This window comes from Pararge aegeria, chromosome 3, assembly GCF_905163445.1.
Source record: "Pararge aegeria chromosome 3, ilParAegt1.1, whole genome shotgun sequence".
In the NCBI taxonomy this organism is placed as follows: Eukaryota; Metazoa; Arthropoda; class Insecta; order Lepidoptera; family Nymphalidae; genus Pararge; species Pararge aegeria.
Genome location: NC_053182.1, coordinates 19002275 through 19020645, shown reverse-complemented (window position 1 = coordinate 19020645; position 18371 = coordinate 19002275). Strand labels below are relative to the sequence as shown.

The 18371-nt window shown below is 34.7% G+C and overlaps 1 protein-coding gene across 3 annotated transcripts in view; it reads right to left on the bottom strand.

Annotated features, from left to right (window-relative positions):
• LOC120637204 (zinc finger protein ush) overlaps positions 1 to 18371 on the bottom strand; it is a 303666-nt gene that overhangs the window by 142615 nt on the left and 142680 nt on the right. Inside the window, exon 1 of one of the 3 annotated variants that reach the window (XM_039908905.1) lies at positions 12964 to 13392. The exons of the other annotated variants lie outside the window; for them this stretch is intronic. Coding sequence (XP_039764839.1) covers positions 12964 to 13060 — 97 coding nt within the window. The 5' untranslated portion in view covers positions 13061 to 13392. Of the gene's footprint in view, positions 1 to 12963; positions 13393 to 18371 lie in introns of those variants that run through there. 3 annotated transcript variants of the gene reach the window in all.

The window sequence follows — 18371 nt, the reverse complement described above, 5'->3', positions numbered from 1 at the left end:
AATCACAAGAACTGCACTTTCAAGCAGGTGTTTTTTAATTGGTCGCTCGTAGGACGCACACAGTATAGCCAATAAGAATGCAGATGGGACGCGACGGTGGGGTCTCAGCTTGGGTGCACTGCATAAAATTCGTTCTCGAACAAATAGTTGATGAGAACCTTTCTCTTTTCTGAACGCCAGACAACCAAAAAATGCATAACTTAACACGAAACAAATTAAATTAATCGCTCTACAATTCTTACACCTCCGTCCATACTAATATTATAAATGAAAATGTGTGTCTGTTTGATCGGTGCAGTGTTTAAGCCGAACATAGATATGTTCCGCTTAAACACTACACCGATCTTGATGAAATTTGGCACTTATATACATTCTCGAGGTGTTACTTACATAGGATACTTATGTATCAGAGTGAAGTTCCAAAGAATTTAAAAAAATTCTTTATTCAAATACGCATGGCTTCGCAGCTTAAAAGATCTCGCGTACTTTTCCATAAACACAATGATTTTTTTAATCTGACATTTAGTCAGCCACTATTAGATCTACAGTAACTCTAAGCAATATTCAAAATTGATGTTAACTATAACACCGGGAATTAAAAATTTGAACATTAAATAGTACTCTTTCATTTTTGTTTATTATTTTTTTATAGTAGACATATGACAGATTAAAAATGTCACTATGTGTATATCTTGAATTCAGCACAAGTATTTCTCAACATAATGGTGTATAATATTTCTCATATATCTCATTTTATTGTTTTTTCTTTTACTTTGGATACATTATTATTAACAGTACACAATATTATAGTTTTGACATTTACAGTGATATTGTAATTTAACATGTAATTTTAATTTTGATGACAGTCTTAAATTTGATTCTTATTTTAAAAGTGTCGATTCATTTAAGATAGTATTATTATAGTAAGTATGAATTAGTGTAAGAACATATGTATTTATTGTATGCCATCTAAGGCTTCTTTGTTTGTCCTTATATTTTATCTACCAGCAATGTAAAACCAAACAGCAAATTCTGAAAAAAGGGCATTTTGTTTTCCATGGAAAGAATAAATTCACGCAAGTATGTTATTGTTCGAAATAGAAGAGGCGCACTCATTGGCAACAACTAGTTCATTATAACGGCAATTGCAAGCAAACTGTATAAAAACTGTTAACAAACTTGTCAGGCTATCTGACGCCCGCACATCGATATGGCATACCGTATCCAAATAATTATGCAAAGTGATAACGACGCCCATAACCCGGTGCTGTATGTATACATAAATACCTAGTAGTTACGTTAATAAACCCAACATTTGTAGGAAACAATATTTTGTTTGTTTATTACTTAATTTAACACGCATCTACGCCTGTCATTTTGGCCAATAAATGCAACTTTCACATTTATAATAAAGTAGCTTCTGCCCGCGACTTCGTCTGCGTGGACTGGGTCTTGGAATCGGGTCTTAAGCTTCGCTCGTTAACAATTTTTAATCCTACCATGAGAACTATTTGAGAGATCGGTATAGAAAGAACATGTCCTTTTCAATATCATCTGCGAACTGCATACGAAATTTTAAAGCTGTCTGCCCGCGGCTTAGCTCGAATACGACTTTCAATTTTCCCTCAGAATTTCTTAAGGAATCGGGATAAAAGGTAGCGTATATTATTTTCCATGTCAAAGACTATATGCATGCCAAATTTCAACCAAATCCGTTCAGTCATAATTGCGTGATTGGGTAACAAACATCCACACTTTCATATTATATTAGTAGGATATAATATTAGTTAATAAATAAATATAATACGACAATACACACATCAAATTGACGGCCGATTGGCGCAGTTTGCAGCGACCCTGCTTTCTGAGTCCAAGGCTGTGGGTTCGATTCCCACTACGGGAAAATGTTTGTGTGATGAGCATGAACGTTTTTCAGTGTCTGGGTGTTTATATGTATATTCTAGGTATTTATGTATATTATTTATAAAAAATATTCATCAGTCATCTTAGTACCAATAACACAAGCTACGCTTAAAATGGGGCTAGATGGCGATGTGTGTATTGTCGTAGTATAATATTTGTAGGACTAGCGGCCCCTCTAACATTCTCCCTCTGGTATCTTTTAAGGATAGACAACCTTAAAAGCTAAACTTATGCTGACCTGTACTTTTATTTATAACTTTTAAAAGGAAACACCTTTGTTTTACATGATTTTATCGAAACATTAACCGTTTACGCATCGCACGCAGCGAACGGTACGGGTCAACCAAACCTGCCCTGGTTTGGTGGACCACCGTTGATAACATTATTGAAACTCTTAAACATTCAGGTTTCCTCACGATGTTTTCCTTCACCGTTGAAGCAAGTGATATTTTAATTACTTAAAACGCACATAGCTTAGAAAAGTTAGAGGTGCGTGTTGGGATTCGAACTCGGCCTCCCGGTGAAGTCGAAGTACCTATCTAGGCTATCACCGCTTATGTCATTGGTGGGGAGGGTAACAGATGGTACCACCTCGGGCGTAACTTCGCCAGGCGTTGAACCGGCGACCTTTCAGCGCCATTCGATACCGAATCAATTAGACGGCGTGATCGGGCCGGGCCGGCCCACTCGCATAAATTGGTTTTACGAGATGCGACTTGTGCTGTACGTTCGACGAACAACAGTGCACCTTTCCCTATTATATTTATTTTTAAATCCCAGGCAGCATAGGTAGCCCGGCTAGCATAGGCAAGTGACAAAAATTATATATATCCATATATAATTTTTGTATAACGGAATTAATAAATACTGTTGAATGGTGAATAAGTATATTTCATAAGGAAAAAACCCCTGTGTTTTTACCCTGTAAAAAATTTTAATTAAAAAATATATACATTGATTATTAATTGATTATATTTTATTAACTTGACGGCCGAGTGGCGCAGTGGGCAGCTGCCCTGCTTTCTGAGTCCAAGGTCGTGGGTTCGATTCCCACATCTGGAAAATGTTTGTGTGATGAACATGAATGTTTTTCAGTGTCTGGGTGTTTATCTGTATATTATAAGTATTTATGTGTATTATATTCATAAAAAAATATTCATCAGCTATCTCAGTACCCATAACACAAGCTACGCTTACTTTGGGGCTACATGGCGATGTGTGTATTGTCGTAGTATATTTATTTATTTAATTATTTTATACATTGTTCAATACAAACCAATTCAAAATATTCAAAGTGTTTATTTATGACAACCATATTGAAGATAACAGACCGATACGCGCATAGTACCTAACTACGTAAGGCGTTCCTAATAAAGTGACACGAGTCACTTGATTTTAATTTTGCATGTGATGTTAGAGCTGTATCTGATTTCTTTCAGTAAAAACAATGGCAATGGTTTACTAAAAAACTATTAGCGTTTCGGTTTCACAAGACAGTAAATAATTAATACATATTTGAAAATTTAATTGATGTACATGAAAGTATAACAAAATTTAAAAAGAAAGTGCATCCAATTTTATTTTTACTAGGCTGGAGTGCAATTTACTCGGCTGCATAAAATTAGTTATTTATTTAAGGGCAATTTTATATCATTTTATAGCAAATTACTAGATGAAATCCTCAAGATATCTTAACATGTTCAAAGTTTATATAAAGTTTATATATATATACTAGCTGTTGCCCGCGACTTCGTCAGCGTTAGATTTTGTTTTTAAAGTATTCAGTATCGCTAAGCCTTAAAGGAGTATAGTAGTATATATAATACCATATTATTTATAGACAAAAAATTTGCAATAAAATAAAATTGCGACTATAATTAAAGATCTAAGCTATCCTATCTCTTAAGTTGGACCAGACTGCTTACGGTGTGCCAATTCAATTTAAAATCGGTTTAGTAGTTTAGGAGTCCATCGCGGACAAACATCGTGACAGGAGATTTATATATATTAAGATTATAGTTATATATAATATATATGTTTTATTTATATATTTGTATAATTTTAAATATTATTTATTGCGCCATCTACTTCTTTTCTATGTTTTTTCCTTTATCGCTATTGGTTGCCTGGAAGAAATCGCTATGTAGCGGTAAGGCCACCAAATTTTACTCTCTTGATATGTATTTATATCTCTGTAACTACTTTTTTTCTTTGGTGTACAATAAAAGTGTATTCATTCATTCATTCAAAACGTAAGCTAATAGAAAAATCCTATTATAATATTAAGGATTAAAATTTTGATAAACTTGCTTGGGTATAAATTGCTCTAACTTCATAGCGAAACATTAACTCGACTGTGAGATGGTGATAACAAAAAAAAAACTTGTCTAAATTTGTTGTGGGCGCTTCTTAGACCAGAGCGCGTTTTGAACCCTCGTAGCTTTAGATTCAAGTTAACGAATGCAGTTATCACCATCACCTTACATTAGTGGTAACATGTGAAATGTATGACAGTTTCAGAAGTGCCTGTGAAAAGGTCTACCTACATGAATACAACACTTTTTTTTTCTCTTAATTTTTTTATGGAGGTTTTGTTCAATTCTGAACATGCCACCCTCATCGGAGCTGCTTAAAGGATATTCATTACTGCCTACGCTTAATGGGCACTTTATATATACAATACAACATTTCTAAATTTAAAATTTGAGAATTTTTGAATGTTGAATTTAGAATTTTTGAATTTTGTATATTGTCACACGTGCACTCACTTTTAGCGTACGCTAAGCACCGAGTCCGGAGTTTCGTCAAGATGACGGATAGCTCTTCCTGTAAACGAATCTGCTATCGACATCACCGAGGCACTTCGTTATGTGCTACGTACAAGGAAACGTCTATCTATCTGTTTAGGCCATTTATCTTAGACCATGTGCTTGTCTAGATTAAAGCTTCTTAAACTTATTTCGCCTTACACTTTGAGAATTACAAAAAAAAAAATAATAAACATTTTTTGAAGATTTTTTTTACACTTGTAGTTTAATATTGGATATAAGCAGGCGTTACTTCGAGAAATCCCATGATATATTATGAAAATTAGCTTAATTTGCTATACTTCGCGAAAAGCAGGAAAATCTGTATAGTGTAATCTACAATATCTTCAATCCTTATACTCCGTACCAAACGGATATTCGGCAATGTACCCTCTACGCACATGTCCCTCCGAAACCGGATCATCCTCAGAAGATGTTGACTTTACAATGAATAATAGTTAACAACTTAACAATTATTCATTGTAAAGTTAATTGCAAATTAAGCTTAATTTTCATACAAAATTAAGTCTGTGTTTTATCTGTATACCTATTATAAGTATTTATGTATATTATTTATTAAAATATCAGTCACCTTAGTACCCATAACACAAGCTTCGCTTACTTTGGGGCTGGATGGCGATGCATGTTTTGTCGAAGTATATTTATTTACTTTTATTTATTTAACTTCTAGATGAGTAAATAAGAAGGTTTTTGTGTATAAGATCTTAAATTCAAATACATTCATCAAATCATCTGTAGCTAATTTCAGGGTGTCGGTTATTTGTGACGGTGTGCGCGTGCATCGTAATAATTTACTCTCAACATTTTTCCCTAACGCGCGAAAAGAAGTATAACTTCAAAAATTACATATACGATTATGAGAGTAGGTACACCCTAAATACGTAAATAATAACAATAAAAATATATATTATAACTATTATTTTAAACGATTGAAACTTTATATTATTTTTAAACATGCCTCAAACTTTCCGTACACTATCATGGGAACAAGCTGCAATATATTTCGGGTACCTAGTCATCTTTTATACCGCACAAAAAATCCGGCGAGATGTCACCGATAAGGCTAAAGCATGGCGCTGGCGATACAACCGGCGATAACGGGTTCGATTCCCGCCGCGATGCTTCCTTCAGATAACCACGTGTTTTGGGAAAATTCTACATTAACTTGAACAATAGAATTTGGTGTGTAACAGTTAAAAGTGGTGGGGACGCGCGCTTGGCGTCTTTATGTTTGTTTGGAGAAGTTTTTTGGTACAATGTAAATAGGTTTTATGTCTGTCATAGTTTAAGAGATTATGATCATCTTCGTAGATTAATATCCGAAGTAAAGACGATGGTCTGCGCCAAATTTGTTTATATGTATTTAAAAAAACTAAACTATATACTACTAAATATCCCACATAGCCCGAACTCCCCATATCATCACCAGTAGAGTGCGATAGAGACAGCTGTAGCTAAGAACGATTTAACCTATAAAAAATTGACAAGATCAACGTTCTGTATTCCCCTGTTAACCCATTCAAAACTGAGCCAATTCAATTAAAAATATCTTTATTCAGTGGGCCCATAGATATCACTTATGCTGCGTACATCACATGTGTGTAGGTACATGGTAGTGAGATGATAGCGATAACCATAATATTCGTTACCTTAAAACATAGGTCAGAGGGTTCCAAACGCGTCCTGTAGGTCTAGCATGCGCACCGCGAGATAATTATCTCCACCATCTACTCGTATACTTTCTATAGAGATAACGAAATAATGGGAAGGCATAAGTCTCTCGTGGCATCCATCCAGCTGGTCTAATACCCGGCTAGGATTGTTAACAAACTTAGCGGGCTATTATTTTTGTCATGAAAATTTTAAGAAAGATTACGTCTAGGTTTCCGTTACATTCTTTATATTACTCTTCCGTTACGTTATTTTTTTCAGATATATTAGAGTAGTAAAACTTATTTTTTAAATTTGCCTGCCGATTGTCGCAGTGCTTTATGAGTTCGTTTCCCACAACTAGAAAATGTTTGTTTGATGAAAATGAATGTTTTTCAGAGTGTTTATATTATTCATCAGAATAATAGCTTAGTAACCATACAACACAAGCTACGCTTACTTTTGGGCTAGATGGTGATGTGTGATGATGGAAATTGAAAGCATATTATTAACTCTTCTAGTAGTTTAAATGGCATTAGGTCTACAACTAGAGATTCCAACCTGTTTTTTTATGTTTACAGATCTCTCATGTGGCTTATTGCGGACTTTAGGGGTGATAACATCTCACTGGTTCACAGTGAAAGTTAACTAAAAAGTGTAAATATACAGCTCCCTTATCTCGTTAACCGTAAGTCGAATGTGTTAAAGATAACAGCGTAATGGTGAAGCGAGCGAACACGGGTATCGAAGTAAGGTCAACAATAAACATTTCTTGATTTTAATCCATAATAAATTCAATTAATTCAAATATCAAATGATTAATTGAAATTTCGAAAATTCTTTATTCATGTAGGCCTATTTCGGGCACTAATGAAGAGATCATATATAAAAGATTACATAAGGTGACGTAGTTATCAACTACGCTCGCCAACTTCAACCTAAAGCTACGAGGGTTGCGCCCTAATGCGCCCTGGTCTAAGAAGGCTCTTTAGAGTCCCAGAGAAATGCAATGTTACAAACCAGCTGAGAGGCGTTAAGTTACAGTTCAATTCTCGTCACGATTGTTTAAAAAAGTACATGTACACGGAGCTGTTATGTTTATAATATATTTTGTGATGTGTTAAATCACATATATTTTTATACAAATATTGTTAGCGCTAGATCCGGCTAGTTTATGTCACAGCTTGATGGGTCTTACAGCTTATACTCTCATGTCTCTCTTCTTAATCGTTTTTTCTCTTTCTAACTGACAATCTAGTTTTTTATTCGCAAGTTGTGGCAGTCTCTAAGTGGGTCTACAATATTAATTAACATTTTTTTTTTTAATTTTTGTAGTTTTATAAGAGTTATTGTAACCTGTTGATTGTCCATTAAATAAATAAATAATAAATGTATGCGTGTACTAGTAAGTGTACACACGTAAAAAGTGAAACTTCTTTATTCGGCATTAAAATCTCCACTTAAAATCATCGGTATTTTATCATTATATTTATTTATTTATTCCTATACATATATATAAATAAATAAATAAATTCAACTTTTGTTACCGAGTAAAGAGGCACCTCCACTGGTGTATGACAATAATGAATGGTGAAGAAAATTAATAATTTCGTCCAACTTCTGATTAGGAGATATATATAGTGCAACAATCAACATTTTTATCTCATTTTCTATTTGGCATAATACATTCATCACCAACTGCTGAAGCTAGTGGCCCATGAAAGTCAGGAGAAAGAACAGAAAAATCTATCGATGAAGTTACAGTTACAACACCATTAGAATTATGATATATTCTAAACCTCCTGCTCTCGTGTTCAGCCGTTTAAATTTTGCTATGTATTTGAAGTTCGAATAAACTCGAATCAACCGTGGTAGGGACAAGAAAAATATAGCGCGTAACGGAAAAACGTGACGCGTAACCGAAAAATGTGACGGTAATTTTTTTTCCAACGCTAATGAATGCTAAAAAAAAAAAAAAGTAAGGTATTATTCCTTCCTATCTACAGAAGGTATAAAGAACACATTGCCAGCCGTCGCAAAATACACTCCGTCGGAATAGCGGCCATACCTTTATGAAATTCGCGACGGATTTTATATGGTAACTCACGTCTATATACCTTTGTATGTAAAAAACAGCAAGAAATTGCTGCACCAACCCTTCCTTTTTTTTCCTAACGTCAAAGGTAGTCTGGAAGAGATCGCTTTAGTGATAAGTGATAAGACCGCCTTTGCACGCTCTATTTTTTTTTTTTTTTTTTTAATTCTCTTCTGTATTTGTGTTTAATTTATATAAAATGTGTGTGTGCAATAAAGACTTAAAACAAACAAAACAAGAATGCAACACCACGATCTGCTGATAATGAGCGTGCAATCTTGGTGTAAGATAACATCCTCTCTCCCTCCCCCGCGCCCTATCAGCTCATCTCAAGTCCCAATTCCCATCCATCTCACTCTCCAAAATAAGACTAGTTACATCTACTAGTACGATCCTAAGATTGTATTGGGTTTTTGAGGATCTGTGTTAACAAAACTTTATTTAGTCGTGTCAAATTTGACACGACATACATTGCCGTCACCACAGAATTAGGGACATACGGAAAGCGTGTACGCGACTAATATTGAAGCATCAAAAACCACTCCACTTTAGAATGGTTTCTCGATCGGTTAGTCACATAATACCAGTAATTATACTACCTCTAATGTTCTAAACGTTCACCATAAAACGTGAAAAAGTTTGTGATATAGCCACATTCCGCAGGTGTAAAGTAATGCGCGGGGCGTTTTCACTGTTTTGGACACTACACTGTGTAATAATGCCTGAATGAGAATTGTGTATGTGCTTAATTCATTGGCCGTCACAAAATCCACTCCGTCAGCTCAAAGTCTCCATTCGTAACAATCCTTAAAACAAACAAATCCAATTTGACGGCCGATTGGCGCATTGGGCAGCGACCCTGCTTTGTGAGTTAAAGGCCGTGGGTTCGATTTTCACGACTGGAAAATGTTTGTGTCATGAACAAAAAAGTTTTTCAGTGTATGGGTGTTTATATGTATATTATAAGTATTTAAATAAATTATTTATCAAAATATTCATCAGTCATCTTAGCACCCATAACACATGCTACGCTTACTTTGGGGCTAGATGGCGACGTGTGTATTGTAATAGTAAAAAAAAAAAACCATCTAACTTTGCAAGAAAAGGTAAGTTGCATGTGCCTTATTATGTAGAGTTAGCTAAGAACAATGAATAATATTCATCATTCTTAGAGTATTATTTACGTCAAACTGAACTCTATTAAGAAATGTCATATGTGACACAATATCCATTACTGTGACATAAATACACTCCGTCAAAATCGCGGAATTTTTAACAGTAACGTCACCTCTTTATACTTAGGTATGTAAACTACAGCAACAATGCAACGACGCCCCGATCTGCGACACCACTGATAATGAACGTGAAATCTCGGCGCGAGATAACGTCCCCCCCTCGCTCCCCCCGCGCCCTATCAGCCCATCTCGAGTCCCCATTCACAACGCACACGTCATTTTTATCAGTACAGACGGCAGACAACGATAAATGAGTAGGTATACACTATACAGTATACCTCCCTACTTGTATACAGTAGCAATGCTTTTGTTATTAAAATATTTTAGGCTTTATGTAGATATACCATCCCATTACTGGCCCACTCAGTGGTGTGATTAGAGGCTATGCAGATGATATAAAATGAAGAAAACTATCCTTAAAATATCAGTATCGACTAACGTCTCAAGTTAGTACTAGCAGTGTAACATTATATGAAACAATGTTATTTATGTTAACGACCCGACATTCGGGGGATCGCGATAACAGTAATGATTCCAAGTTTTTTTATCTTGTTTGTGTTCCTGATAGACCTAACTACTAACCTACCCGTTACTCCGAACCGTATAAACATTAGCTAGATAATTGTACCTAAGTAAGAAAGAAAAGAAAGAAAGAAAAATAGTTTTTTTTTGTGTAAAATGGTGCATTTGTATCATTAATTAGTTTAAATAAAATAAAAATGTATGTCAAAGAAGCTCGCTTAGTACCTATAGCTGCCAGTCGCCTTATCATCGTCGTCGCCGAATCCTAACGACTTAACAATAACAAAACAATCACAAATGTGGGGTAGGTAGGTATGCAGATGATATAAAATGAAGAAAACTTCAGTACGAGTTATAAAAAACTTAAGGATAGGTATTGTAGCGGCACGTCTTCGTCGGTAGGGTGGTAACTAGCCACAACCAGACCAGACCAGACCAGAAAAAATTCAGAAATTTAAAATTCCAAATTGCCCCTGCCAGGAATCGAATCCGGGACCTCTTACTTAAATACACAGCGCTCACCATTGCGCCAGTTGCGTGAGATTTTAATTTTTTGACCTTCCGTCTTCAAAAAATTAAAAACCCACATAACTTAAAAGTTAAAAACCGGATGCCGGGAATCGAACTCGGTACCCCCGAAAGGAAGGCCGTAACCACTAGGATATCATCGCAATAAAAACATCTCCTCGTCATCTTCAAGGTTTTTGACAGACAAATCCAATACTTAAAAATTCCTTTGCCCGACCTGAATTTGGACCCACTGCCCATTTTATTGTATATTATATAATATAAACACCTCATAATATAGACTATTATTTAATTTTATTTTTTTAGTTTTCGTAGCTTTTGAATTTTGTTCACATAATCTTTTGATTGTGTTTTTATTATTATTTTTATTTACCTCGTACTTATTGTTTTTGATGATGTCCTTCATAGGTAAATAAGTTTTGTGTTAATGTTAATATGCATCTTTCATTTGGTTATATAATATGTTTTTACATTCTGTGTTATAGTCCTTTTTAACGATTGTTTTGATATTGTTTCGTGAGGATTCGGCGACGACGATGATAAGGGGAGTGGCAGCTATAGGTACTAAGCCAGCTTTTTTGACATACATTTTTATTTTAGTAAAACCTTAATAATGATACTAATAAATTTTACAACAAAAACGATTTTTCTTTCTTTATTTTCTTGGTTACTTACAATTATCTAGCTAATGTTTATACGGTTCGGAGTAACGGGTAGGTTAGTAGTTAGGTATATCAGGAACACAAACAAGATAAAAAACTTTGAATCATTACTGTTATCGCGATCCCCCGAATGTCAGGTCGTTAACATAAATAACATTGTTTCATATTATGTTACACTGCTGGTACTAACTTGAGATGTTAGTCAAAACTGATTATTTTTAGGATATCATATTATAATCCACAAGTGGTTATAGCTTTGTTTCAACAAACTTTACTTCGTCCCACCGCGTCGCATCGCCCTCCTGCGCTATTACTTCCCCGGTTCCAGAGCGTGACGATACCTTTATCCTGAATTGGACTATGAAATAAAAAAAAGGTTAAGTAGTTTAAAACTCGACTAAGTGGGAAAAACAAAGAGATCAAACATGTAAACAAAATAAACACGTATTAACATAAATAAGTGTTTGTAGGTAGATAAGTACCTATGTCATATATATATATATATATATATATATATAAATTTCGCAAAGCACCGTCGTTATATTCTTGGAAAAAAGATAGATTAAATGAATGCAGAAAATTTTAGTTAGGTAGGTACTAAATAGATAGGTAATGAGTTATCTATACGACTTCTTTTATTCTAATAAGAAACGAAATCTGCAAGACTTTTTTATTCTGAATCATAAAGTCTTTTTCTATACCAATATACAATAAGGAACACTGCTTACATATTAAGAATATTATCATGATACAGCAAAACCCAATAGCCATACGTTTCTTGTAAACAAAAATTCAAAATTCAAAATTCAAAATTCAAAATCAAAATTCTTTATTCATGTAGGCCTATCACAGATTGTAAGATGATGGTGGCAACTTAAACTTGAAGCTACGAGTGTGTAGATTCCAAATCTCTACCTTTTAGGGTTCACGAGATACAGTCCGCCGTTAGACAGACAGACAAACACTCAGCTCGGGATCCTAAAAGTGGACTCTTTGACAGTAACAACGATGATAGGAACAAATCTAATGATTACAGGCTCAGTAGTACGAAATGGCAATAGCCCTAACTAAATATTGAACTCTACATAACTTATTTATTTATTTCTACTAAACAAAAAGCATTTTCACTCGTAGTTAGATTAGGTCACTAATTATTTTTCAAATATTTTTTATTCCATATCTATATCTCTATACAAGATTTTAAGTCAAAGATAAAATCTCGCTTATTTGGAAATACCTACGTAGGTAGCACTTTAGCCTTTAACAGGCTAGGCTTTAAGGCTCTCCGTACGTTTGTCAATATTGTTGACAATATTCTACATACTGACAATAATATTGCCTGTGTATTGAAGAGTTGAATAAATATTGACCATATTTTTTAACAATAGTAACAATTATTGTTAATATATCGTGAGTTAGCTGTGTGCGGGCAGCCTGTTTAAAGTATAGAAGGCAAATTCAACTTTATAAAAATCAAAAAACAAGGGGTTGTAAAAATGTAAACAAGGTGTTTGACGTACACATTGTTTTGGCGACGACAGCGCCGCCTGGCGGAAACGCGTTCGTACCGGCGCACGCAAGCTCCAACTGCCTCAGATAACTCAACCACAATAACATCACAGCGTCCAATCACAAAACACACACAACTTTTCAACGCAGAGCACAACTTTTCGTCCGCGACGTCATTCTTTTGCCGCGTAATTTTAGTGACTGGCTGCCGGCCGTACTCCCCTCCCCGCACACAGGCGCACGTGCGACACACACGGACGCACACAGCCGCAACACGATCTCTTATCAGGTTGGTTTAACTAGCAATGGCCCCAGATGCTATCAAGCACCAGCTCGCGGTAACGTTGCATTGAAAGATAACGTCGCCGATCCTATCGCGCTGTTTGAATAAACTTGTATAAAATGTCAAATAAAAAAGCTTGCCCACCATAAAAGTCGTATCTACGGGCGATATTTCGATATGGACGCGGAATTCACGGCAAAAACCATGCCACTTTAGTTTCGAAGTCGGTTATGACTTATGAATTAATTGCGCCTCTTTTGTTTTATTTTCGTCCGTATTGTATTTCTGATTTCACCTGAAACTTAACATGTAATTCGAGCTACTTTATTAATTAAATACGTTTTTACCTATCTTCCATTGCATAGAAAAAAGAACTATTAATTACCGCAGCTATAAATTTATGATTAGATAATGTATGATAAAAAATGTCACCCTCAAATTCACTCTCTTAAGGGGTTCAAAACTCACTTATTACAGCGGAATTTCTATACAGTTGATGTTTTTTTTCAATAACAAAGTTTCTTAGAAGTATCCGGCCCCGCTTTCATCTCTCACAAGATAAAAAAATGAATGTTGAATAGAAAACTCTTGGTCCTGGAATAATAAGCAATTTTGAGATGAACTTGAATCTCTTTCGGGCTTTTTCTCAGTAGAATCTGCCTTCCAGTGGTAGAGTCATTAATATCGACAGTTTTTAGTCATGACTTTTCTTAAGTACTCGTACCGTATACGGTGCGTAGCCTACTTGTAAATAAATTAATTTTGAATTAAAATTTGAATTGAGAATTAATGCCCTCTCTGCTGCGTTAATCGAAACAAAAGTGGAACTATCCTTATCACAGTGTACTGTACAGAAAAGGACAGCCTACAGGAAATGTCATTCCACTATTCAAACAAAGCGCATTATTGTCAATGAAACCAAGCAATAAATATAATTTTGTATGAAATTCCTGCTCAGATACACATCTAGCACACTCTGAGCCACTTCTCGGGCTTATCGCGATGAACGATCGACAAATACTCGATTCTGAATCGATTGAGCCGCGGGAAACTGGCAATCGGTCGGACAACATCTATCTAATCGATTCAAGTTGACACATCGATGTATTTTCGTTTCCAGCTGTTCTATGAATCAAGGACTAAGTTAATTACAATAAAAATATTAGTAGGTTTTATAACACCTTGTTTTTGTTATTACGCCTAGTTGTAAAGCGTTTATATCCCAGTAGCTAGACTTTCTGCCTTCCTTTCCAGATGACTAAGTTCGATTTCCGGCATGCACCTTAGATACCAAATCACTTTTAACGTTGCGGAGGTAATAGGGTTTTTCATTAATTTAAGGAATTAACATATCAGTTGCACTACCGACTTAGGGACGCACACTCACATTCCGAGAGACCCGTGCCTTGATGTCGGCCGAGAATGGATTGAAAATGATGATTACACCTTGGTATTTGACGAATGGATTATTTTCAAAGAATACATTCTTTTTTGCCAGACTCTACATAACGTATATCAGTATTAAATATGTCAGGAATTCTCAAATATAATGGCAAAAAATACTAATGACCAAAAACACTAGTAAAGATTGAATAAATCTCGAACTTTACATAACACATATCAGTATTAAATATGTCAGGAATTCTCAAATATAATGGCAAAAAATACTAATGACCAAAAACACTATTAAAGATTGAATAAATCTCGAACTTTACATAACACATATCGCTATAAACCATTTTATTAATAGGGAATCCCAAAAATAATGGCTCAACATGTTAAGTATAAAAAGAAATGAAGAATAAATTAGTCACGCATGTACACAGACAATATTAGATCGCGGCCGATCGAGAGATTGAAAGCAGGGTGAAATTAAAAATACTCTTTTGCCCTTATTATAGTTACCCTACTTTATAGAACATTCAGCAAAATGTTACCTAATTTTCTAAAAATACTTTACTATTCTAGCTAACGCTACATAACGCATATCACTGTAAAACATTGGAAAACTCAAAAATACCGTTGTTCTAAAATATGTTTCGCCATAAACATCTTTTAGAACAAAGAAAAGGAAAAATAATAATAGTCTTGCAAGTACAAAGACAATATCAGGTTGTGGTAGATCGAGGGATTGATATAAAGGCAAAACTAGAAACACACTTTTGCCCTTGTTATATTTACTCTTTTCTTTAGCACATTCAGAAAAGTTTTAAAGACATTTTATTTACTGAAAAACTCAACATTTTGGTGAAACATCTCTAGAAGGAGGAACTCGTTAGTCTCCCATGTACACAGACTATATCAGGTTGGGGCCGATTGAGAGATCGGAATAAGGGCAAAACAAGAAACATACTTTTGCCTTCTAGCTGCAAAGTACCCTTTTCTATTGTACATTCAGCTACATTTTTAGTATTTTTCTAAGAATGCTTTAATATTCTTACCGACTTTACTTGTCGCATATCGCTATTAACATTGTATTTACAGGCCAACTTAAAAATAATTTCAAAACATGTTAAAAACAAACATTAGTACATGTTATATTAATCTCGCTTGAACACAGACGATATGAGATTGGGGCCGATCGAGAGATCTGGATAAGGGCAAAACTAGAAACACACTTTTACCCTCTACCTCTCGTTTTATAAGTTACACTATTTTATAGTACATTCAAATATTGGATAGAAGCAGGCGCTACTTTGCGGAATTCCATGATACATTATGAAAATTAAGCTAAATTTGCTAAACGCATCGAAAAGCAGGAGAATCTGTGTGGTGCAATTTATAATTCCCGCAATCCCTATACTTCACACTAAACAGATTTACACACAGAAGATCTATATCATAACATTTAGCTAAATGTTTGGTACATTTCTGAGAATACTTTATTTATTTATTTATTGTTACTCTTTCAAGTTAAAAAAAACACTAGAAGAATAAAAAAAAACACAGACAGAGGCATTATATAAAAAGCGGACTTATCGCTTAGTAAAATCTCTGCCAGACAACCTTAGGATAAGGAAAACTTTACCACTCTGACCGACTCTACATAACGCACATCGCTATAAAACATTGTATTTACAGGAAATCTCAAAAATAATAGCGAAACATGTTTAGAACAAAGAGTAGTAAAGAGTAAATGAGTCTTGCATGTGAGATAGACAATCTGAGATCGCGGCCGCTCGGCGAGCACCTGTCCCATATCTGGTAATCATAACGCTGCAGTTATCACGGCATCTTGCTGTCGGCCCCAATCTAACTATTATTACATTATGCTAGCTAGTTTAATTTTTTTAATTTTGGAGTTGTTATTGTGGAACCAAAAGAAGCGTTGTTAACCCATTGGTTACGACTTTAACTTAACTTTCGGGGGGCCAAGTTCCAATCCTAGCACGCACCTCTAAATTTTCTAAGTTATGAGCGTTATAAGCAATTAAAATATCATTTGCTGAAGGAAAACATCGTGAGGAATCTACATACCTGACAGTTTTTCATAATGTTTCCATAATGAAGTACACCAATCTATACTGGGCCAGCATGGACTTTGGCCTTAACCCCTTCTCATTGTGTTGTGGTTTACACTACATACGTGTATAGTCGCTACATTTAAAAAATCAGGTAAGCTTATGCCCGTTTTCACTAACGATGAACAAGGTAATACATAAGTAAGTAGCACCTAATCCACTTAAGCGATTTCACTAGACTTGTCTACGATTCTTGCCACAGAATGTAGTATTTTGTGTCTGCATTCTCATAGTATTAATTTTTCGTATGGATCTAGAGTTATTAAAAAAAAACTATTTCGTATTTTTTAACTTTTAAATGTCGGTTTACAAACATTACCTACGCACCGGAGAATCGGTGTCCTAACTTTACATGGCGCCTTACTCCCTTAGTCATTATAAGATTAAGAGTTGGTGAAATGTTTTTTTCTTCAAGCATCACCTAAATCATAACGCATCCAATTTAACCGTTTTTTAGGGTAATTGAAAATGGGTATTAACCTACAAGCACTTATAACGTAAAATCTCTCTCTGTTTATAGTTGATCTACCATTGGTTCGGAAGATAGATACAGAGAGAAGCCCAGCAGTTGCTCTTCTATGCATATCTGGGACGACCCTTAAATTCTTGAGCCCGAATTACGACGCAGGCGTTGACTTGGAAAAGGCGGAGATGACATCAAGTGAATCGCAGAGAACCGACGAACGCAGATTGCATCACAGTTACGACCATGTAACAGTCGAAACAACGAGGTAAAAACTAAGTGTTTAAAAACACCTTTTAAAAACTAACAGGAAAAATGAAATAGATTTAAAACATTTTCTAATTTATACTATCTAATAGTTCCATCGCACATGAGATTATTTCTTACGATATAAGAATAAATAAGTAATTACAAACATAATTTTATCTACAATCGAAATCAGTTTTTAACAGCTGCATAACTTTTATAAATAAGTACACCTATAGTGTACTAACTACGTGTGTAAATTATTTGTATATTATACTTTAACCATTTTTTTTTAATGGATTTATTTAAACTCAACACAGTGTCACTTAAAAATATTTTCAAAATTCTACACACAGCATAATTTATTCAGCAAAAATAATATATGATTTTTCGTAGTTTGTTGTGAATAAATAAAGGTTGATTAGATTTTTCTATAAGCTGTTATTATTCTTATTATAAATTTTTTATAGCGTTATGTTAACAATATAACGCCGAATCCTGTATCATGGGATTTTATTTCGAACTCAACTTAAACTTTAGAAACACGAACGTTCCAACTTTGAATTTGAAAACTGAAAAGTTAAGAGGTGCGCGCAGGGGATACCTCTGTCCCCTGATAGAGGTATAAAAGCTGAAGCCTTACCAACCTACGACCGCTGCCACGCATAATGAGTATAAATAAAGTAAATAAAATAAAATATAAATATACTACGACAATACACAAATCGCCATCAAGCCCCAAAGTAAGCGTAGCTTGTGTTATGGGTACTACGATGACTGATGAATATTTTTATGAATAATATACATAAAATACTTATAATAAACAGATAAACACCCAGACACTGAAAAACATTCATGTTCATCACACAAATATTTTCCAGTCGTGGGAATCGAACCCACGGCCTT